This window comes from Narcine bancroftii, chromosome 7 (assembly GCF_036971445.1).
Source record: "Narcine bancroftii isolate sNarBan1 chromosome 7, sNarBan1.hap1, whole genome shotgun sequence".
NCBI lineage: Eukaryota > Metazoa > Chordata > Chondrichthyes > Torpediniformes > Narcinidae > Narcine > Narcine bancroftii.
In genome coordinates this window covers 182,138,615-182,162,576 of record NC_091475.1, presented here as the reverse complement: position 1 = coordinate 182,162,576, position 23,962 = coordinate 182,138,615, and the positions used below count along the sequence as shown (strand labels likewise).

General features: G+C 39.2%; 1 protein-coding gene across 7 annotated transcripts in view; it reads right to left on the bottom strand.

Moving 5' to 3' along the window:
- Positions 1 to 2,477: 2,477 nt before the first annotated feature.
- The window catches only part of pds5b (PDS5 cohesin associated factor B), a 275,445-nt gene continuing 253,960 nt past the window's right edge, over positions 2,478 to 23,962 (bottom strand). For 6 of the 7 annotated variants that reach the window (XM_069891623.1, XM_069891620.1, XM_069891619.1 and 3 more), the window contains 7 exons: positions 20,354 to 20,416; positions 19,814 to 19,959; positions 16,904 to 17,015; positions 11,363 to 11,793; positions 6,609 to 6,728; positions 3,997 to 4,153; positions 2,478 to 3,637 (listed from right to left, as the gene is read on the bottom strand). In XM_069891623.1, coding sequence (XP_069747724.1) covers positions 3,602 to 3,637; positions 3,997 to 4,153; positions 6,609 to 6,728; positions 11,363 to 11,793; positions 16,904 to 17,015; positions 19,814 to 19,959; positions 20,354 to 20,416 — 1,065 coding nt within the window. In that variant the 3' untranslated portion in view covers positions 2,478 to 3,601. Of the gene's footprint in view, positions 3,638 to 3,996; positions 4,154 to 6,604; positions 6,729 to 11,362; positions 11,794 to 16,903; positions 17,016 to 19,813; positions 19,960 to 20,353; positions 20,417 to 23,962 lie in introns of those variants that run through there. The other variant, XM_069891625.1, reaches the window with a different exon arrangement.

Sequence of the window (23,962 nt, the reverse complement as noted above, 5' to 3'; positions counted from 1 at the left end):
GAAACACGTTTTCAGTACAACTGCTGAGACACTATCTGGTCACAGAACCTTTGCTGTTCTCTCAGTTGTTTCTTGACAACATGAAATACTAGATTTAGAGCAGGATGATTTTGTAACAAAGTTGATCAGACAACTGTAGAATACTTACATGATAGAATCCAGAAAGTATTTGCAGCAGAACCAATCATATAAAATTGACTTTCAATTAATAGAAAACTGTATGTTAGGAAAACAAGTTGAGAACAGAACTATCTTGCTTGAAATGACAAAGAACTTTGAGATTTGCACAGGAGTTCAGGAACATGAATTAGTATGGTACATTTCTGATAAGCTTATAGTCATACAGCACAGAAACAGCCCCTTTGGCCCATCATGCCTATATTTAAATGAATCTATTTTCCAGCAGTTGGTACATTGTCTTCTACACTTTGCCAACTTAAGTGTTTGGCTAGTTCCTTCTTAAATGCCATGTCAGTACCAATCCTCACTGCCCTCCCACACCATGCATCCCAGACTCCAACCACCCTCTGGGAGAAAAATGTTCCTCCTTAAATCCCCTCTTTACCATAAATCTATAACCTTTAGTTTTAGACACCTCTCTGCTATGGAAAATGTTTCCGACCATCCACCCATCTATATTTTCATTATTTTTGTATAGGTTTACCCTCAATCTCCTGTGCTCCGAAGAAAACAAACTTGGCTTTTTCAGTTTGCAAATCCAGTTAATTCCATCTTCTGACAATATTTCATAATTCTCATTTATACAAAATAATTACAATTTATTGATTTGTTTTATTCCATGCTTTATCATGGCTCTTTTAGTTTGGCTGAATGAGACAGAAGATTAAGAGCATGCTTTTCCGAGTGCAATTGGTAGCAGGACCTGAAGCAGGTTAACAACTATACTAAGTTATATAGAATCCTTTGTGGTGGTATCCATAGAAAACTTCAGGACAGAAATATGCCTTTCAGCCCATCCAGTCTATACCACACTATTTCCTCTGCCTGGTCCCATCAATCTGTATTTGGACTGTAGCCTCTACCATCCATGAACGTTAGATGTCGAAACTGAACCTGCATCAATCACCTCCCCTTGCAGCTTATTCAACAATCTCACCCCCTTCTGAATGAAGAAGTTCCTCCAACTGTTTCACTTCAACATTTCATCTATTTCCCCTTAACCCATGTCCTCTAGTTCAATAAAATGATTCATATATAAATACTGCAATCCTCAACATTACAAATCTCATAGTAGGAAAGGTATTCTTGTGATATCTTCAGTTCTGTTAGATGCCTCCAAATGCTTTTAATGCTCCAAATGCTTTACAGCTGATAAAGATCTGATGTAGACACTTTCAAGAAAATAACAGTATATAATGATATATGCGTCATCAATAACACTATTTAGAGGCAAATAAGATAGAAGCAAATATACATACAAAATTTGCCACAGTAGAGACCCTAGCTTTATTTTTCAGCTTTAATTTCTTTAAAACCCCTCACAAATTATCAGTAAAAACATAATCCTGGAGAAACTCAGCAGTCAAACAGCGTCCTCTATATAGCAAAGTTAAAGATACATAACCACCATTTAGGGCTTGATCCCTTCATCAAGGAATGGAAAAATGTGGGCAGGCATCTGAATAAAAAGGGAAGGGGGGAGGTGTGGGGGGAGGAGCATGGTCCCAAAGGCAGAAGGTAATAGGTGGTGAAGGGCTCAAACCCAAAACGTATCTTTATCTTTGCTATATAAAGGACACTGTTTGATCTGCTGAGTTTCTCCAGCTTTACATTTTTACTTCAACCATGGTGCCTGCCGTTTTGTGTTTTACTTCTACCCGTAAATTATCAGTTTACTGTGTCAAATATGGCATTAAGAATCTGGATTTTCATGTAGTTAACTTTGGTTTCATTAATATTTAGTAGAAATATCTTGCTGGTCCTACACAATTTGAGAATTGCACGATAGTACTGTTGATCCATTAGTATTATCAGAAAGTGAAGATTCCTACCATCTTTAGCATGCATTTAAAAGCACCAATGTTATTAATCTTTTAAGAATCCTGCAAAGAAAGACTTTTCACTGGACAGATGACCACAATTTTGACACTATAATCATGTACTAATCTGCTCAAAACAATCAATCAGCACATGGAAACCACACCCACATTTTATCAAAAATGATACTGCTATTTCAAAATATTAAAATTAAAATAACAAAAATCTCAACATGGATTTACATCTGTGCAGGCAATTCTTACAACTGAGAAATGTATTTACTGAAACTTATGCTATGCAATATGCACATTAATAAAGGCATAATGAATAGCAGAACTTGTTTAAATGAATCGGACTTCAGTTAATCAAATTCTAAAGTATATTTCTAGCAGCAACTTATATCAACTTTGTGCAATTCAAGACACAAGCAAAATTTTACTGCAGCTGACAATTTTTCTCCAGTAACTCAAATAGCTAACTTTGTAAAACAAAATAATTTTAATCTGATTAAACCCAAATTTTGGTACAGATTGACAATACAGAAATAAAAATCAACAAGGAGAATATTATTGCAGGCATTTCTTTTTACGATATATCAAGTGCATTTCAAGCAGAGCAGAACAGTTGTTACAATGCAGAAAGGCTCCTTGTCTCATTAAATCACATACCACAATGAACAACTTTTGACATGATCTAACTCTCGGGAACCATAACTTAGGGAGGATTATCCTTCAAAATACACAAGTTTTTTTTTCCACTATAACAAGGCAAACTCAGTTACAGAATTTTATTGATACAGTAGATTGATACAAACTTGACAGAGAAGGTAACTAAAGGTGTACAATTTGAATGACAAATACACCATCAGTATTAAAATATTTTAACTAAAACTTTTTTATTTTTCCAATTTTATCTAAATTTCTAGACAGTTCTGGCATCAATACTGACAAGTAAAATGCCACGAGTATTTTTAGCTAATTTCACATTTTATACAACCAAGGACTTCCTGTCCATCAACTTCAGTGCTGGAAAGCAGAAGCAACAGAGCTGGTTACAGAAACATGTAGATATAATCTTACACTCAAGGGATTTAGAAAAAGTGACTTTCCAACAAATCTAACCACAGAAGTATGTGCTGCAGGAATTTGCAATCATGTACTGTATTTGTTTTATCTAAGAACCAGTCCCTTCTCAAAAGTAGGATGCCACAGAAGGTACAATTATTAAGAAGTATTGCTTCAGGTGTCAACGTTCACTGAAACCAACTTTCTTCACCCACACGTTTAATACACAGTTGTGTTGGTAATTTAAAGCTGTAATTTAAAAGCTATACAAGCACATTTTCAATCAAAACATTAAAAAAATATTTACAATATCATTTATTTCAACCTTTCTGTAAAGTCAGTACACATCACAATGCATGACAACCCACAATTAATGAATTGATGTGTTTGCCAAAAGCTTGTGACCTTAGGACTGCAAATGCAAGGGTAATAGTTACAAGATGCCCTCTTTAACTACCAACTATCAGTTAAACAGTGTCCCACCTTGGGCTTTACAGTAAAATTGTCAAGCTCCAATGCAGAGAGAAAATATTTACTCTTCATCTTCTTTCCCTTTTGTTGGGCTTGCGCCGCACCTGTACAACACAAAATAGTTTTGTTTGAAAGGATAATACTTGATTTGACACTTCAACTTTCAGATTCCTCAATGCATGTGTGTTCCCTAAATTCAGTTTTGAATAACACCTGATTAAAAGTTTCTGAACAAACAAAAGGTAATTTTTTTGAATTCATTTTATCGCAAAATTTTCTACGTGTTAAACAATTGATCCATGATAGGGGAAAAATAAAGGAATGTGAAGCACCCTAAAAATTGACTTTTATTTTTTGCTGTTTATCAATTCAAAGTAAAATTGTGATAAAGAGATGTTATCACTCTGGCTATCCATGCAATATTTGCACAAATAATTTTATATTAACACACATATAACCATACCCTCAGTGTACTTAATTCGTTGTCCTCTTCTGCGTTCACTCCATCCACTGAGCCTTCCTGGGAAATATCCATGTTCTCCAATGAACTATCATGACGTGAATCCATTTCTGAAGAATCATTCTCCCTGCTGGCAGCTTGCCTTGATCTCCCTCCCCGACTGCAAAAACATGAGAGAAATGTATAAATAAAACAGTAAAAATGCCAAGGGTTCCAAAGGTGAACAGAAATTCCATTTCCTCCCTTCCCTGGTACCTACATCTATGAGCAATACAAGTTAATATTTATAACCTATAGACCAATAATCTGTTGTGAAGATCTGCTCTGAAATTATTACATACTCTTAAGAACAGTATGCCTATGTACTTAGAACAGTATTAATCTATTACAGACAGCCAACACAATTTTTTAAAACAGGCACACCTTGTTGAATGCAAGTTTGTTCACATTCTCCTTTAATTTAGGTTGCACCTTTGGTCAGGAATGATTTATTTCCACTCCAGCACTGAAGAGTAGGAGTTCCTTCTGTACAATTTATTTTAATGTAAGTTGTTATGGGTTTAACAGAACAACACAATGGACCAATTGCAAAGAAGTCCAAAATGACTGGCTCAACTCTATTAGATTATAGCAGTGTTTATTACCAGGAGGAAGTATTACAGCAAAAGAAACTGATTACAACTAATTTGTATGCTAATTCATCCTGACTTAAATTTTGTTTTCATAAAATGTCTATGTAATTACAGGTTATTTTGTCCAAGGAAAAAAATTCTTCCTCTTGATGTGGTATCTAAACAAGTATCAATGATTATTATTTATATACTGACTTTGCAATGAACACACTAATGGTCTTGTATGACATTTATTAATGATAGATGAATGAGAAGTAATTTTAGAAGAATAGTGGATTGTATTAGCACTTTCTTAAGGACAGATACTTACAGGCTGCTTGCATGTACCATAGCCAATTTATTTTTTTTAATCACTAATGGAAATACAAACAAGGAAATATACAAATTTAATTTTCATTGCATACTAAAAAAAACCCTTTGCCATGTTGTGTTGAACATTGATGTCTTCATTCATAAAGATGCAGCTTCATTTTTATTTCCTTCTAATTTATACTACACATGAGATTTGTATTTAATATTGATCTCTGTGAAACAGATTAAATGCAACTAGCAGTCACTTAGGATCTTGGGACAAAATGGTCAGCAACGAGCTGCATTTGAAAAAATTCATATACCATGTGTCAGGATAGTATAATATTGAGAAAAGTTAAAACGAGAAAGCATAATATCAAGTTGGTATTAGGATCTTTGGCTTGGCTTCGCGGACGAAGATTTATGGAGGGGGTAAAATATACAATCAATAAAGAATGTTTGCACAAGTTTAAGTTTGCAATACTGTCTGTCATCAATTTAAAATCATATTGATGGAGTTGCAAGAGTGAGGAGAATTAACTACATATTAATTCAAGGAAATAACAGAATTCAGGATCTATTTTAAAGTCTTATCATCCTAAATATTTTTGTGCCTTTTATAACTGTTAGAACACAATTTCCCATTGTTGTAAAAATGGGGGAATTGTTCTAACCTTTGGACAATTTTTTCTTCTCCCAAACATCCCAACTTTGTTAGCTCACAAATAATCAATAAATTAGATAAGTTCTGAATTTTGGAAATGTGTTTGCCTTAGAAATTTTCGATTTTCAAGTTAACAATGGTCAACAAAGATTTTTCTTCCTGAATACTTCTGGGTGTATTTTATGGATCTTGGGCTGCTGATCACGAAAATCACCTTAAAATACCATTATTTTTAATATAACCTATTTTTGTGATTTCCTGTCATATTTTAAGTCTACTAGTCAATTGTGCATAAAGCAAGATGTCAGTCCAAGCATGCCTGTGCATGCACTCAGTTTGGGGTGCTATGCAAATGCTATCTTAGAGCTGGGCATGCTTGGAAGGCATTTAAAGATGTTGTTGAGAATTTTCTTGGCATCTACAGAGCACCAAACTACATCCAGCTGATTTTCAAAATGCTTCAAGCAAATCCAACATGTCATTGCAAATTAATTTCTGCAATCACACTTGGATTTCTTCCCTACTGATTATGATGTGGTCAGTGATGAACATGGTGAAAGATTTCACCAGGACATTACGACCATGAAAAAGCAGCATCAGGACAACTGGAATCCATCAGTGCTGGCCGACTATTGTTGGACAATGACATGAGAAGCATCAGATGTTGAGTACAAACAGAAAAATCAGCAGTAAAACATTTTTAGGTCAATTGAACTAGCGCAATGAGTCAGCATCTTTATGCAATTAAACATGCTAAATTCAATAAAATAATTTACTATTTCTCCAACTTCCTAAGTGATACAGCAAATCTGAAATTATTATCGTGTTCGGCTTGAGTTGTCCATAATACCCAAAAGTTTTTTCAGGAAGCAAACCTTGTGAAAAAAATTGGTTGTCCAGTGTAGTCAGATTTAATTTTTCATCATCTAAAGTATCATTTGTTGAGGAATAAAACTGTGTTCAAAATATTAATTCAATATTTGCCAAAGAGCTTCTATTTTCAATTTTAAAATCCAGTCATCACTTACAAATTTTTCTTTGGTTGTGACTGAGGTGTAGGTGGAGTTTTAGGTGGCCTTCCTCGTTTCTTCTGTGGTGTTGATTCCGTAGATAACGCATCATTTACATCAGAATCTGGAGTTTCAATTCTATAGTACAGATGATTTAATAGTTCAATTTATTAAAAGTATAGTACAATGACACACACATCCAGATAATTAAATATGGAAGATTTGACTTAGTAACTAGGAGGTCACCTAAAAAAAACAAAAAAAATTATACAGATTAAACTGTAAACTTGTAATCTAATCAAAGGCAAATATTAGAAATGCTGAAAATTTTAATTAAACGTGTGCTGAAAATACTCAGCAGACAGGAAGCATATGTGAAAAGGGAAACTAGATATAAATAGTTAAATGGAGAAACAGAACAAGGTATTTTGTCTTAGTAAAGACATATTATTGCTTGAATGGAGTGAACTGAACAAACCTTGATAAAATTTACTGCTATTTGTAAAGGTGGAATTACTTTTAACAAAATTTAAAATAAATTCCAATAACAAAAAAAAAACAATGGACAGGTGTTTACCTATGTCTTCTCGTTCTTTATTATCTGGAAAGTACTTTTTTTCTGCCAATTTTATATCCAATTCAAAAATTTAGATACAATGCAATTTGTTCAAGACTATTTTGTCCATTACTTTTCTAATTTAATGCTTACAAGTACAACATGAAGAACATGTGCCATTGTTGTAATCAAAACACTTGGATAAGTGGTTTCAGTTCCATTATTGAAATAATGTTTAAATTCAGGAAAGGTAAAGAAGTGGAAATGTGAGAAATCAAAAACAAAAACAGTAAATGCTGAAGGTGAACTACAGATCAGACAGCTCAATGAGGGGAGAAAATGAATCAATATTTTAGTGTCAGTGAAGAGTTGAACACAGCAGTGAAAAAAGCTGAGAAGTTCAATCTTAAGGCAACAATAAAGTTTATTTTAAATTTATATTAATTTTATTTATACAAGTTAATAAAACAGCATCCCACGAAACTGCACTGCGCAAATGCACCCATGTGACAAATTCACCTACTAACCCTGTACTTTTTTGGAATATGAGAAGAGCACCCAGAGGAAATCTAGACTCAGGGACAAAGTACAAACTCCTTACAGACAGCGGCAATTCAAACCCTGGACGCTGGTTCTGTAATAATATTGCACTAACTGCTATGCCATATGTTCACAGGGACAGTGAGAAAGTTCATTTTGCAAGCAATCCAGCTAGCCAACCAATAAGGTACAGTAGTAAAAGCACAGTTACAGAGAGGGAATGTTGGGTGTGTTGGAACGGAGAGCTGGAAGAGCAGAGGTATGGTAAAGTGTGTGGAAGATCTACTGGGAGCAGTTTCCAAATTGCCATTATGTTCCTGGCACATCTTGAGTTTTTTTTTGCAGGTTCTTCTAAAGTTCAAATGGCCAAATTTTAATTTCCTCAAAATGTGACAGGTGTAAGACTGAAGAAGGTGCTTTGCTACATATGTTTTGGTCTTGTTCCTCTCTTTCCATTTTTTGGGAAGATCATTTTCACACCTTATCTTTAGTTCTCAATGTGATCTGATACCTAATCCTATAATTGCCCTTTTTGGATCAACTAAGACAACTGATTTGAATTTAACTATGTCTCAATCCCATGTAGTCTCTTTTGCCTCCCTTATTCTAGAGATTGATGAGATGGAAAGATGCAGTCCCTCCTACTTAATGACTATCTAATGTGATGGCATGCCTAACTTTGGAAAAAAATCAGATGTTCTATTGTAACGGATTTAAATTTTCTAAGTTTATGGGGTCCTTTTATCAATATTTTCACAATTTATAAGATCACTTCGATCTTGTTTTGTGAGTTTGTGGTTTCTTTTAATGGGAGTGAAATAATATGTACTTACCAGATAACTTTAGAAGGGAAGGGGTTAGAATTTGTAGTATAGTATAATACAGGTACACAATCCTTTATCCGGACATCTAAAATCCAGAAAGCTCCCAAATCTGGCAAGTGGGGAGAGAGACGGCAGCGCGAGTCGGGCTGGCGAGGGAGAGAGACTGGTAGCACAAGTTGGGCGGGTGAGGGGGGAGACCGGCAGCACAAGTCGGGTGGGAGAGGGAGACCCAGCATGAGTCAGGCGGGCGAGGTGGGGGGGGAGACGGCAGCGCGACTGGAAGGGGGTGGGGGTGGATATGGCAGCACAATTCGAGTGGGCTGAAATCTGGCTTTCTGAGATCAGGAAAAATCCGAAATTTGGAACACACTGTCCCCCAAGGGTTCTGAATAAAGGACTGCATACCTGTAGTGACTTTTTTATAAAATTCTTTCTCAATTAGCCATTTATTGTAATTGTTTAAATGTTTGCTACTTTTTGTCTGTTTGAATGTTATGATATTGAGTTTATATGTAAGTTTTATTTTTCTTATATAAACTGTTTTTTCTGAATATTCCTTTTATAGATTACCTTTGATTAATGGCTTTTACTTATGTACTATTTCTGTAAAATCCAATAAGGTGTCAGTTCCGTGGTCAGCCAGGCAACAGTAGCACCTGTGCTACATTTCCAAATTTACAACAGACATTGAATACATAGCCCACAAATCCAACGTGGTGGCCGATGCCCTATCCCGACTGGCTATCTTGGTGGTGCACGACTCTACCTCTGGCATCGACTACGTGCCCCTGGCTGATGTGCAGCAAGCAGACCCTTACATTTCGGCGTACTGGACAGCGCTCACCAACTTACAACTGGAGGATATCCAGATCGCCCCTGGAAATCACTCTCTGCTCAGCGACACCTCAACGGATAAACCTCACCCTGTCATTCCAGCTGCATCGAAGAGGCGGGTTTTCGACTCGGCCCACCACTTAGCTCACCCCACCATCAGGACTACAGTCAAAATGGTGGAAAACAGGTATGTCTGGCACAGCCTCCACAAAGAGGTCACCCTGTGGGCCAGGATGTACTCAGTGCCAGTCATCCAAAATCCAGACTCCTATCAAAGCTCTAGCATGTCGTCGCTTTAGCCACGTGCACATTGTGGTGCCCCTACCCATATCCAGAGGCGCACGTTAGCTTCTCACAATGAACTGGGTGACCAGATAGCCAGAGGCGGTACCACTCTCAGGGGCTTTACTCAACATTTGGGTAGCGTGATTCGAGATCCCTGAGCACCTTATATTGACGGGGGGCCCAAATGACTTCCAGTCTGTGGACCACTTTAGTCCACACCCTGGGGACCCAACTCCATCACACCATGGCATATCATCCACAGGCCAACGGACTGGTGGAGAGGTTCCACAGACACCTTAAGGCAGCCTTAATAGCATGGCTTACTGGACCTAACTGGGCTGGCAAACTCCCTTGCGTCCTGTTAGGCATCTTCACTGCACCAAAAGAGGACTTCGAGGCATCCTCTACTGAGTTAGTCTATGGCACACCCATAGTTATACCGGGTGAATTCATGATGGCCCTTGAGGACTTACGGGAGCCCTCTGCGACTACATTGTCCCGACTACGTGAGCGTCTAGACTCCCAGGCCCTCACTAAATCTGGACATCACGGCCAACCCTGTACTTATGTCCCAATGAACTTTACCAACTATAAATATGTGTTTGTTTGGCATGGGGCTCACCAGACACCTCTTCAGCAGCCTTACGAGGGGCCATACCATGTCCTCAGACACAACGGCTCCGCCTCTGTTTTGGACATTGGCGGCAGGGAAGAGACTTTCACACTTGACTGGTTGAAACCGGCTTATTTGGACCTTGACCAGCACAGGGGTCAGCCTCATAAAAACAGTGCCCTGATCACCAGTTCTGTAGGGGTGGGGTCATGTAGCGGCCCACAGCTCGCACCTTGGACGGACACAGGAAATAGCCGTCAAACGTGGCCACCGGCAGAGCGGTGATACTGACCAATCACCGCCAGTGGATTGCAGGGGGCCCAATCGGGGCTCGGACATCTGAGATAACCAATTGGCAGCCAGCCCACTCAAGCCACGCTCCGATGGTGACACGGGCAAGGTGACTATAAAAGACAGAGCTGCCATATAACCATATAACAGTTTACAGCGCGGAAACAGGCCATAATCGGCCCTTCGAGTCTGCGCCAGTTCACTTGATCAACTCCACTAGATCCCTCCTCCCACTCTCGACCCATAACCTTCCAACCCCCTCATATCCATGTACACATCCAACCTTCTCTTAAATGACAGAAAGGACCCTGCCACAACTATCTCCTCTGGAAGATCATTCCATTCTGCCACCACTCTCTGAGTGAGGAAGCATCTTCTAACATTTCTCTTAAAGTTTTTCCCCTTTTCCCTGCCACTGAATAAACTCAGTGTCAAATACACTCTGTGTCTTTCTTCTCCTGTGGATTCAAGCTACAGTCTGGGGGCTATAACGGGGCTATAACGGAGAGCTATAACTAGCTGTAGCTGAAGTGTCCTTGATACACTATAAAAATTATTACATGAAGGCAACTTCTATGGAGAAAAATACTGAGGTAAACCCATCAATTTTAATCAATAGATACAATCCAAAATAAAGCTTCAAACTATCATTATGTGTTCTTGCCAAGTTCTATTATTTACCAACCATCTGAAAAGTTTCAATGCTTATTAGAAAATCAACATTATGTTCTTATTTGTCTTCAATACTTTGATAATAAAAAATATTATTCATGGCTTGAAATTTTAATGAATCTATTGCTGAGAAAATTATTCATTTCCATGTACTAACCTTTGCTGAGATTTTTTGGGTGTTCTTGGCTGCCTGATTTTTTTTTGTTTCTGCTCCTTGTTTTCATTATCTCCATCACCATCTTCTTCATCTGCTGATACTGCCCTCTTCTTGCTCCTTTTGCCTCCCTTTCCTTGGGTCTCTATCTTTGAGAGTTCCTCATTAGTTGCCTTGGATGGACGTCCTCTCCTCGTTTTTTTTGGTGGACTATTCTGTTCATCCTCATTCTCTAAGAGGTCTTCTTTTGATCTTTTTTCCTCTGGCCATTGCTGCTCATCTGATTCAGAGGTATGAGCAGCTCTTTTTCGGCCACGTTGACTTGTTTTAGCAGATTTCACCTGATCCAGAAGTTCTACACTTGATCTATCCTCTTGATCCAATGAAATTGTAGAGGATCCTTTCTTTCGTCCTCTAGGTTTATCAGTTTCTGACTGTAAAGAAAAATTGGTTAAAGAGATTGGTTTGTTTTACTAGAACCAAACTAGCCTTTACAACCACCTGCAAAAGGGCAAATAAGGTAATAAACAATTGTGACAATTCATAAACATTTATGAGGGACAATAACTCCAAAACTAAGCTGAATGACAATTTATGTTGCATTGAACCACCACTGCCACACTGTGAAATATTCAACAGACAGCTGTAAACACAAATGATTGTTCTAACCAACCAGAACAACTATAAATTATATTTGGATCAAACTGCAAAACTTAAACCTTCTGACAACTTATTTTATTTCATGCTCACAATCCTGTCATCATAACCCAGCTATTCATTTTCATTCTTTACAAAATTACAAGTTCTTTTTCACCAATATCCTTTCAAGGTGTCAGAATATAAACAAAATGTATCCTGAGAATGTGAAACACGGACTTGTAGGAAGCTGATATAAAGCCAAGTTCATCTGGCAGCAATAACCATTGACGGACAAATCCACCTGGATAAACATGTCACGAGTCTGAACTTGATGTTGGATATTAATAAAGAAAAATTGTTTTCAGGAAATATTGGACATTAAAATACAAGCCACAGATTGTGTTAAATAAATTCATATCTGATTTCAGCTTGGAGACACAAAACAGTTAATTTTGAAATGGGAGGAATAGTGAATTTCATATGTTAAAACAAACTCACTGAGCCACAAGAAGAACAATTATGTGGGGATCTGAGTTTATCTTGGGATTCATCCTGGCATTGGAGAAAGCCAAGGATGTGCAGGTTGGTGCGGAAATGGGAAGGCAATATGGCAAGCCATTGGGAACTCAGGATGTCCAATTGATATAGAGAAGGCTCTATTGAAAGTTCCAAATGCAGTAGATGAGGTGCACGTGAATTTTTGCCTAATTTGGAAGGGCTGTCCAGGTCCTTGGTTGGTGGTGCAAAAGCTACTATTGCACCTCCTGTGGTTAAAAGGGAAAGTACCAAAGGTTGTATAAAAGTGAAGGGTGGGGAGGGGAAAATATGACTGGTTGAGGGATCTCATGGTGGATGAAGAGACCAGTAGCTTGACAGGTAAAAACTAGGAGGTCTATCTCTGTTCTGTTTGGAGGGCAGGGAGTGATCAGAACTCTGAAAAACAAAGGAAATTCAAGAGGGTGCTACGCGAGAGTGGAGAAGAATGACACGCACACCAAAGCCTTGGAAAACGAGACTGGTTTATTGCTCTGGCCATTGGACTTATATGGGCCAGACAATGAAGTCATGGCCCTGCGTCATTGGAGGCTGACCTGGGAGTGGCCAGCATTCCCGCCAGAGCTCCCCATCTTGCCATTGTACGGAGTACACCTGGGTCGACGGTCGGAGTCATCCCCAGGTCCGCATGGTTGCCTCGTTCGTCGACCATTTTGTGAGCCAGTCCGTGTCTCCATCCACAGGCTACTACAAGGGCTTCATTGACCACAATATAGGTGAAGCTACATTTTAGGTGATTTGGGAAGTAAGATGTCACTTTGAGAGCAGATGCAACATAGGCAAAGGGTGGCATCATTTACAAGAGACAGTGTAGGAAGAGGAGTAGCTCAGGTAATAATCAGTGGTTTATAAGAAAAGTCGGTGGATAGTTTGTCTCCTGAGGTAGACAACTTCTAACTCCATGGTCGCCACTATCTCATCTTGTTTCTGCCTGCCTTTGTCTGGCTAATCTTATCTTCTTGTCCAGTACTTTCCCACCTATATCCAACACATAACATCCATCATTTTGATGACTTCTATTTTCCTGTTTCTCCACCACCCTATCTGGCCCATCTTGCTCCATATATCCTCTCTCTCTTTTTGACTGACACCTATCAATCACCTGCCTCTATCTCCCACCTCCATCCCTCAGCCTCCTCCACCTGGCTCCATCTGTCCTTCATTCTGCACTTCTCTGTGGTTTACCTATCTATCTCACCTCTCCTACCCATTTCAGGGTTTCGACCCGAAACATTGACAATTTCTCTCCCTTACAATGCTGCTGTTCAACCCTTTTGAGTTTCTCCAGCAAATTGTTTTCTTACTCCAGATTCCAGAAACTGCAGTTTCTTATGTATCAGACCCTAACCTCTATTGCTCTCTCATCCTGACCACTCCCTTAATTTGGGCCTTTTCGCTACCTCTTTGTCTAAGAAACAAACTAAAATGTGATGCAATGGTTCAATGGCTTAGCCATTCAGCATCACATCACACATAAAAAGGACAATTAAAAGGACAATCTATTAACTGCTCCAGGATCGCCAAGAATGCAAAAATAACCATATTTCTTTTCTCCACTGCCACCAGACTTTCTAAAACCCCTTTCCACAATTTCATCCATCCTTCCATCAGGTCAGGGAGCCAAAGTTACCAAAACTATACCATCATTTAACTCAACTTTCCCTTCTCTTCCACTGACACATTGGAACAAATTTTCAGAAATACTGGAAGGTATAATATTATTTCCTTTCCTTCATAATTCCTCTCTTCAAAAACAGAATCTTGACCCTTTCCAACAATAACTGCATTTTCAAAATTTGAATATATTTCCATATACTTTTTTTTTCTAAAACTCTGAACTTGAATCCTTTGTTTCTGTAAAGGTGATAGTGTAATACTTGCTTTAGACAGGCCTGGAGTCTTTGACATGGTTCACCACATAATTCTCATTTTTACTTTGTTCCTTACTCATCAAAGCCATCTTTATCATTCCAGCAATCAATGACACTTCAACCAGACTTTTCACAATTTTGGTGTTGCATTTCATCTGAGAGGAGCTTCAGACCCCATCATTACCTAGACTTATTATTTCTACCAAAATGTCTCATTTTACCCTTGTCCTAGCTTATTTACTCCTGAAAACTCAGGACTTTGATATCTCTAGATCTGACTATACCAACATAAATGTTGCACGCATTCCCCGTTCTAGCCTCCAAAAGCATGAGCTCAATAGCCCTGCCAGCTGTATCCTAACTCATGACCAATTCCAATCACTGATCAACCTTGAGCTTTCAAATCCATTCTGAATCCTGCTAAAACAATGCCTTGATTTTCAAAATAAATGGTAGAAGGGGTGGGCTAGTAAGTTCCTTGTGCTAATCTAATTTAGGAATCTAAGAGTTCCCAAAATCAATTTCTCTAACAACCTTAGCAAAGGAAAGGACCTTGGTGAATTTGAGGTCAATATAAAACAGGTCGAAACAAGTTGAGATTAAGAAAGAATTGCTGGATCTTCTTAAAGTTATAAAGATAGATAATTCCCTGGAACTGGACAAGATATATCTAAATTACAACAGAAAGGAGGGGAAGAGATTGCAAGGGCATTGGTGATGATCTTGTATCCTTCCTGGCCACATGAGAGGTACCAGAAGATTGGAGAATGGCAAATGTAGTCCCCTTGTTTAAGGAAGGCAAGAGAAAGAATCCTGGGAATTAAAAATGAGTGAGACTTGTGCGAGTCGTGGGGAAAATTTTGGAGAGGATTCTTAGGAACTGGATTTATGAGTACTTACAGAAGCACTCAGGGATTGTCTGCATTGCTTTGTGAGGGACAGGTTGTGCCTCCAGATCCTCACTGACTTTTTCAAGGAGTTGACAAAGAATTTGATGGTGGTAAGTGTATACAAAAAGCAGATGGTAGTACTGAGGTAAATTGAACAAATTCTACCTGGAGGTCAGTCACTTGTGCTGTTCAGCAGGGATTTGTCTGAGACCCCTACACTTTTCAAAAATGACTTGGACAAAGAGAAGGGGTGGGCTAGTAAGTTTGCATATGATACAAAGGTTGGAGGTGTTGTGAATCACATGGAAGGTTGTTGAAAGTTATAACAGAATATAGATGACACTGAGTTGGGTGGAGATGTGGCAGATGGAGTTCGGATCCGATACTATTTATTGTCAAGCAATAAAACAGAAATGTTATATTACACAAAATTGCCATGAGTCTGCCTAAAGGCAGACAAAGATTCACCATTAGCATTGCCACCTACAGTCAAAGAAAGAGAAGCACAAGAGTACGTGGATTCATCTCCAGAACTCGCACAAGACTCCTGTTCAGTTCAAACTATAAGCAACCCAAGCCCAGGTCCAAACCTCCAACACATGAGGAAGGATTCAGCGCCCAGGATCCTTCGGGAACCCTTCTTGCCCTCTGCATCCTTTCAAATTTCAGTTCTGAAGCCTGGTTCTCATGTCTCAGTCTCCAGCAGCTCGCAGACTGTTGTGAGTCCTTTGGCCTCAAGTTGCCAACAGCTCGCTGCCTGTGTGCGTCCTTCAGTCGCAGAGCCCTTCGTTGGTCTGCCACCATGGTTACCAACCTTAGGGTCATGTTCTGTTTCTCCTTAACAGGGAGTGTCTCCCCATTACTGATGCCCTTTGCCAGTCCGCTGCTCCCCGCAATCTGCAATACCTAATGGCCACTGCCATACACAGGCACCACCATTTTGGGCCCAGACCCCACGAGCACAAGATTTTAAATGAAACACTATTGGCTCCTTTAACAGGCTGTTTAAAGCTTTCGACAATCAAATTAGGCGGTAGGACCTTTCGAGAGAGCATTGCATCTCCACTCTTCACTCTCTCCAGGTTTGCACCAGTTGTCATTACAGCTGCTCCAGCAGAGCCAAATTTTTTTTCAATCTGGATAAGAGTGGTGATGCACTTTGGAAGGTCGAACTTGAAGGCAGAGTACGTGGTTAATCACAAGAGGAACAGAGGTCCAGGTTCACAGATCCCTCAAATTTGATGCACAAGTTGATAGGGTGGTTAAGAAGGGGCATGGTTTGCTAGTCTTCACTATTTGGGGGATTGAGTTGAAGAAGTGTAAGGTAATATTGCAGGTTTTTTATTTTCAATGAAGCACTTCCTGCTTAAACATCAAAACTGGAAAAAAAAATCCCAGCTTCTAAAACACAGTAAAATGCACCTATGCATATCAGGTTAGTTACGAGCCATTAATTAATTGATAAGCTATCTAGCTTTATCCCAAAACCACTGATAAACGATCCTTAATAACACTAAATCAAATTAGTTCTGACCTCAAATTAGCTTTGCCATGGAATATAGTCTTCTCTTGAACACAGTTAGACATACCCTCAGATGGTCTGAGTCTTCCCTCTTGTCCATTTTCTTTGTTTGAAGAGGAGGAGTCTTCATTACCGTAATGTCTTCATTTTCACTGTGATCAATTTCTGAGCTATCCAGCCTTGAACAAATAATTCAGAAATTAAACATTTAAATGCATCTAACAAAATTAAATTTATTCTCTATTCCATTTCCTTAAACACATTTTCTTACTAATCTGCCTAATTTCAAAATATTTTCCAACATTTTCCAAATTTATGCCATGTCATAGCAAATACAATTAAAATATTATCTATTATCACTGAAAGAGAATAGTTGGTAAGTACATTTGTTTAAAAAATGTACTTTAAAAAATAATTACTTTTATTAAGATTATGCTTCTATCATTATGGTTGTTCCAAAAGGATAAAATTAGCCCTCTGATGATCATTTCAAATTATTTATTTGAAAGATTATGTGTTGCAAATTCAATCAGAAAACTCCATTATTATTTTGTTTGAATTTAAGGACAAAGTCAAATATTTATGGATTAACTGGCTACAAATTTAAAACATAATGTGTTATCAAAAGTGAATGACACTTTAGTCCTCATCTCTATTATTCTTAAAAGAAATTCTTAAGAAGTGACCTATACAAGGCCACAGGACAGCATTCTATCAACTTTCTGCATGAGCTCTATCGAGAGTCTCCTGGCCAGCTGCATCATAGTGTGATACGGTTGGTGATGGACAGTGGATTGGAAATCAATCATAAAAGCAGCAGAAAGAGTCACTGGGATCTCCCTCTAGCCCATAAATGTGGATTACGAAGTTCGTTGTTGAAAGAAGACTCAGAAAATCAGTGAGGACCCTTACCACACCAGCATGATCTTCCAGCTCCTCCCATCAGAAAAGAGATATTAGAGCAGTGACAGAATATGGTGTGTTTTACATTGTGCATAGATATGCTTTTGAGAGGTTTTAGTGTAGGTCACATACAAACACTTTAAAGCAGATCTCATTTAAAATACTGGAGCTTTGTTTAAGCTAGACAGGCCGGCTCCAAATGCCTTTGCAAAAGCTTTGGGGAGTTCCCAAGGAACTTCACTAATGGATTGTCATTTTGAAAAGCAACAGATAAAATAATTCAGAGGATTCTGCTCGGAGTCACAGTCTGTCTGAGTGCAGGCTGCTGTCCTAAGAGGGTCATGTGGTTTTGCAAACAGAGAATCAAACAGGCTTTTCTCTGAGAGTGAGAGAGAGAGAATTCAGTTCTGCAGTTTTTTTAAAGTTCAGCAGCAGCAGCTGGAACTGGAACAGGACAAGCTGGCAAACTTGTGGGAAAAAAAAATTTTGAAAACGGGTTGTGAGTGCTTAGTTCAGCCTGGTCAAATCCCTTGTGGTCCATACAAGAGGAGAGGACTGGCTGTCTAATGTTTCACTTGAAATAAGGGAAATAAAAAGGAACTCTGTGGTGATCTGAAAGAAAGAGGTTATCATCTGTAAAACCCTGATGGGGCAGGTTTCTTCTGCAATACACTAACGTGGCTTATTAGAAGGGATCACTCTGTGTCCTGAAAACCGACAAGAACCTTCCTGAGAGATAACCATTTACCTTTCAAGCACCAAAGCCTGGTGAACTTCATAAATGTTAAATTCTATGCACAGTATAAGAATTACCTGCAACCAGTAAACTTGGAGGAGTGAGAAGTGAGATTGGACTGTGAATCAAAGAACTTTTCTAAACTTAACATGTGTGCTTAGAATTAGAAGGGGGTTAAGTTAAATTAAGTTAATAGCAATAAGTTAAGAGTTTGATCATATTTTCATGTTTAAAGATAACTAAAAGCAATTTTCATTTAAGTAACCATTTGTCTTGGTGAATATCTATTGCTGCTGGGTTTATGGGTTCTCTGGGCTCATAACAGAGCCAGACCACTAGGCTGAGGAACAGGCATTGATACAGCTGAATGACTGATGAACTACTAAAACAACTCTCCAAAAGTCCACTATTTACTAATAATATTTATTTTAAATATATGTATGCACTGAATGTACTGAACTTGTCTGTATGTGTATAATATCTGTACAGGCAGTCCTTGACTTCTGACCTATGTGAGTTATGTCCATCCGCACATACAACCAATTTTTAAAAATATTTATTAAAACTACTGTACAAGTACATATTTTGTATTAAAAGCACTGTATACAGTGGCCCCTGCTCCCATTGGAAGCCCAGTCCCCACTCCCCATGGCAGCCTGAGATCCCTCCAATTATGGTTGTAAATCAGGGACTACCCGCATGTGTGTTTGCACTTTTTTGCACTGTGGACTGAAGAATGATGTTTCTTAGAGTTGTAATAGTACAATGTGATGATAAATTATCTTGAATTTGAATGCCAAGGTCAATAAGCTAGGTACCAATTATTTTTAAGATGCTGGTCTGTGAAGAATGATCGGTTTCCTTTAGCTGCATCTTTGCTTTTAACAGGAGTTGCTGGGCAATATTTATGAATAACGCCTGGGGTATATGAACAAATGGCAATCTAACCTGGTACATTCTTTTATCATTTATTATTATTATTTTCTTAAAAATTTTATGGAAATAGTATCTCAAATAATTCTTCTCCCCAAAAAAATATACTGGCGGTTAAAACATTTTGATTTCAAATTAAATTGCACTGCAAGTTCTTTAATTAATTTAATATTAGACATTTAATTAAAATAAACTTAATCACAACCAACCAGTATGCCAGGATAATATGCTTTCCTCCATACAAATTAATTTTCATTCAGCTGATAACATGTGAAATTTCCTGATTTTGGATTAGACCACAGGAAAAAAAATAGATTTGACTGACAACTGAAAATCCTTTTAATTTTATCTTGACCAAAGTTACTGCTAACCAAATATTGAAATGTCAAGCTTGTTTTTTTGTACCTTCCTTTACTTCTTCCAGGAGAACTGGGATTAGAATTGCTGCTGGCATTACTCATGGTCTCCATCCGTGATGACTTGGTCTGTGCCTGTTTTCCAGCTGTCGACAGAGGCTTATTTACTGCACCAAGAATGTTTGTTGCCTTTGGCTGTGTAGAACAAAAATGCAAAATGACACAGTAGCTAAAATTCAAATTTGTTTGAATTAAACAGCCAGTCCTCTCCTCTTGTACGGACCACAAGGGCTTTGACCAGGCTGAACTAAGCACTCACAATAGTTTTAAATTGCAAGGCCTAATTACTATATTTAATATAATTAACCATGATAAAAAGAAATGCATCTCTTTACACTTTAATAATTTCAAAGCCAGTCTTCAAAAAGATCAGATATCATAAAACATAAAGAAATTTAACATAAAAATGAAAGGTCAATTTTGATTATGCACAAAAGAAACAAAATTAAAAAGGATTGAGTACAGATATTTAACAAAAAAATTCCTTTTTTTTTATAAATGGGTTAGAATTTAAAATATGTAAAAATACCTTTCCGGGAGTGAAAAATGCTTTCATTTCTGAAGGCAGATAATTTTTGCTGTTGTTGAAATTCTGCAGAGTTGAGAAAACAATTATTTCAACTTCAACAAATATCAATAGTGTATTCTACAGTAAAGTGGAAAGACTACAATTTACCATCTTCAAATCATTATCTATGTTAGGTTGCTTTAAAAAAATTCTAAGAGATCAGATATACAAGTATTTGGATAGCCACGGACTGATTGTAACTAGTCGACGTGGCTTTGTGCATGTTTAACCAATCTTAGAGTTTTCTGAGGAAGTTACCAGTAAAGTTCATGAAGGAAAGGCTGTGGATATTGTCTACATTGACTTTAGGAAGGTCTTTGACAAGATCCTACATTGGAAGTTAGTCAGAAAGTTTCAGACGTTCTGTTTCAGAATTTATTGTCATGAACAAGTCACGAAATTCGGTGTTTTGCGGCAGCATTGTAGAGCAAACATTCATATAAACCACTTTTCCAACAATAAATTAAAAAAAAGACAATATAGTGCACGAATGTAAGGCAATGTCTTTGGTTAATTGATTATTAGGAATCTGATGGTAGCCGGGAAGAAGCTGCCCTTGTGCCGCTGAGTGCTTGTCTTTAGGCTCCAGTACCTTTTTCCTGATGGTAGCATGGCCCAGGTGGTGGGGGGGGGGGGTCTTTGAGGATAGAGACTGCTTTATTAAGACACCACCTCTTATAGATGCCCTTGATGAAGTGAAGACTAGTGCCTGTAATGTCGAAGGTCAAGTTAACAACCCTCTCCTGAGTGTTGGTGTCTCCATACTAGACAGTGATGCAACCAGCCAGAATGCTCTCCACGGTTTTTGAGCATCTTTGATGACATACCAAATCTCCTCCAGCACCTTACAAAGTATAGCCACTGGTGAGCTTTCTTTGTGATTGCATCGACTTGGAGGCTCCAGGACAGATCCTCGGAGATGTTAACACCGAGGAATTTGAAGTTCTTGACCCCATCCACTATTGAACCCTCGATGATGACTGAATCGTGCTCCCGTGACTTCTTCCTGAAGTCCACAATCATTTCTTTGATTTTACTAATGTTGAGCGCAAGATTGTTGTCAAGACATCACTCAACGAGCTGACTTATCTCCCTCCTGTACGCTTCCTCATTGCTGTTTGTAATTCTGCCAACAACTGTGGCGCCGTCAGCAAATTTGTAGATAGCATTGGAATTATGCCTTGCCACACAGTATTGGGTGTGTAATGAATAGAGAGCAGTGGACTAAGCATTCATCCTGAGGTACGCCTGTGTTGATAATCAGTGAGGAGATGACATTGTTTACAATTTGTACTGACTGCGGTCTTCCATTAAGGAAGTCAAGTTGCAGAGTGGGTTGGAGACCCAGAGTTTGCAGCTTCTTGAGCAGCACTGAGGAAATAACGGTGTTGAAGGCTGAGCTGTAGTCAATGAAGAGCAGCTGTGTGTATGAATTGCTGTTTTCAAGGTGATCCAGAGGTGAGTGGAGAGCCAGCAATATTGTGTTGGCTGTGGAGAAATTGGGATGATAGGCGGATTGCGTTCATGGAGAGGTAGTAAACTGGATTCAACATTAGCTATACAGGAGAAACCACAGTAGTAGTTGATGATTGCTTCTCAGACTGGAGGCCTGTGACTAGTGGTGTGCCTCAGGGATCAATGCTGGGACCATTTCATCTATATCAGGGGTATCAAACTCAAATTCACGGAGGGCCAAAATTAAAAACTTGGACTAAGTCGAGGGCCGAACTAAATATTTATTGAAAATTTTCAACAACATCTGCATGTTTTCTCTTCTTTCAACATATGTAATGTTAAACTTTTTCTTATTAAAATAAATGTTTAATAATAGTTTTGGATAAACTCTTTCCAGAAGCATTAACAAATGAGAAATAAAATATTCAATAAATAATATTTCTCTATAGAGGATTTGTCAAATGTTGCTAGTGTGCTGTAGAATAGTAAAATCTGAGGGCTATTGAGAATGTGGGAGAATAACATTATTCCTGAAACAATCAAATGGGTGACTGATTGTGGGCATGAACTCTAGCAGGGTTATTTGCCATGCCCTTTTTCCAATGGTACAGATATCCTTTGATTTACACACTTTTCAAGTTTTATGCCTAATGAGCTTGTTTCCAGGTGCAGGACCATTTTTAACCAGGAATATATTTATCACTGTGACATGAAACTATTGAAAGATCGTTTTATCCTGAGATTAAAGTTCATAATACTTACTCAGGCCTGTCTGCGGGCGATCGGGTTGGACAACGACAGTGTGGGGGCATCGGCTCTCGCTGCAGGGCGGCATCTCAGCGGATCAGCGGCCCCGTCACCGTGAGTCGCGGGTCGCCCTACGGCAAGGAGGGGGAGTGGGCAATGGTCCTGGCGAGGTCAGGCCCCCCCCGAATTTCTGCCGGACCCCCCCTTGACCTGCTGAGTTTCTCCCGGACCCCCCCTTGACCTGCTGAGTTTCTGCCGGATCCCCCTTTGACCTGCTGAGTTTCTCCCGGACCCCCTTTGACCTGCTGAGTTTCTCCCTTCTGGTGTTTTTACGAGAACCACAGACTTTCGCTCATACATTGATGAGGGGGATCAAGGGCCAAACATGGTCAGGTACCTCTCTGCTGGATAAAGGATACGATTTAACCCGCTGAGTTTCTCCAGTGTTGGGTTTTCACGAGGTAGAGTCAAAGGGCCGAAGGGCCTGTTTCTGATCTGTAATGTTCTACGGACCCTGCTCTTCTTTCCATGCCGGTGTCCCAGGACCTTTCCAGGGCAGTCTCCACGCTCAGGACTGCGCTGGGATCCCGGTCAGCGGTGGAGGAGCAGGTGAGCGCGGCTAATCCCGATCCAGCCCACGCCACTCCCGAGATTGGCGGGGGGTTCCACCCTACCTGCCCGACCAGCCTCGCTCTCCACGTGTACTCTGGGCACCCGCCGCTGGTCCGGTGGGAAGGCGCAGGGTGGCCGGCGCTCCCATCGCCCGGCGGGGAGCCCCAATCTTCCCTCCGGCGTCCCGACTCCATCTGCAGCTCCAAGAAACGCTGTGCCACTGGGGTTCCGGGCGCTGGGAAGCGGCCTTGGCTTCCCCTGACACCGGCCAGGCTCGCTACTATACAGTTTCACAGGCATTGGGCCTAAGTTTGCATTGGGGTCATTTTATGGTCTATATTATATAGACTCTATAAGGTGAAACAATAAAGGCCATAACAGGAGTTGAATGCAGAATTAAAGTGGCAAATAACTGGAAGCTTGGTGATCATAATTGAAAAGATTCGATCATGAGTGGCAAATGCAACATGCTCAGTTGAAAGTTATACAAGTCAATCAGTTATCATGAAGAGTGTGGCTATGGTCCTGGAAGGCACAAAGAGGAGGTTAAGAGGACAGGTGCAACAATTCCTCCAATGACATGGATTGTGCTTCAAGACAGACAGATGGAGATGTGAACTAGAGAATCCCAGTGGTCACTTTCAAAAGCAGAAGGCAAAACGTATCTAGTATGTGCAGATTATAGGGTAGATGAAAGTTAAGAGAAATCCTGTCCTTGTTCTGATGGAAAGACAGAGGCTGAAAATCACAGAGATA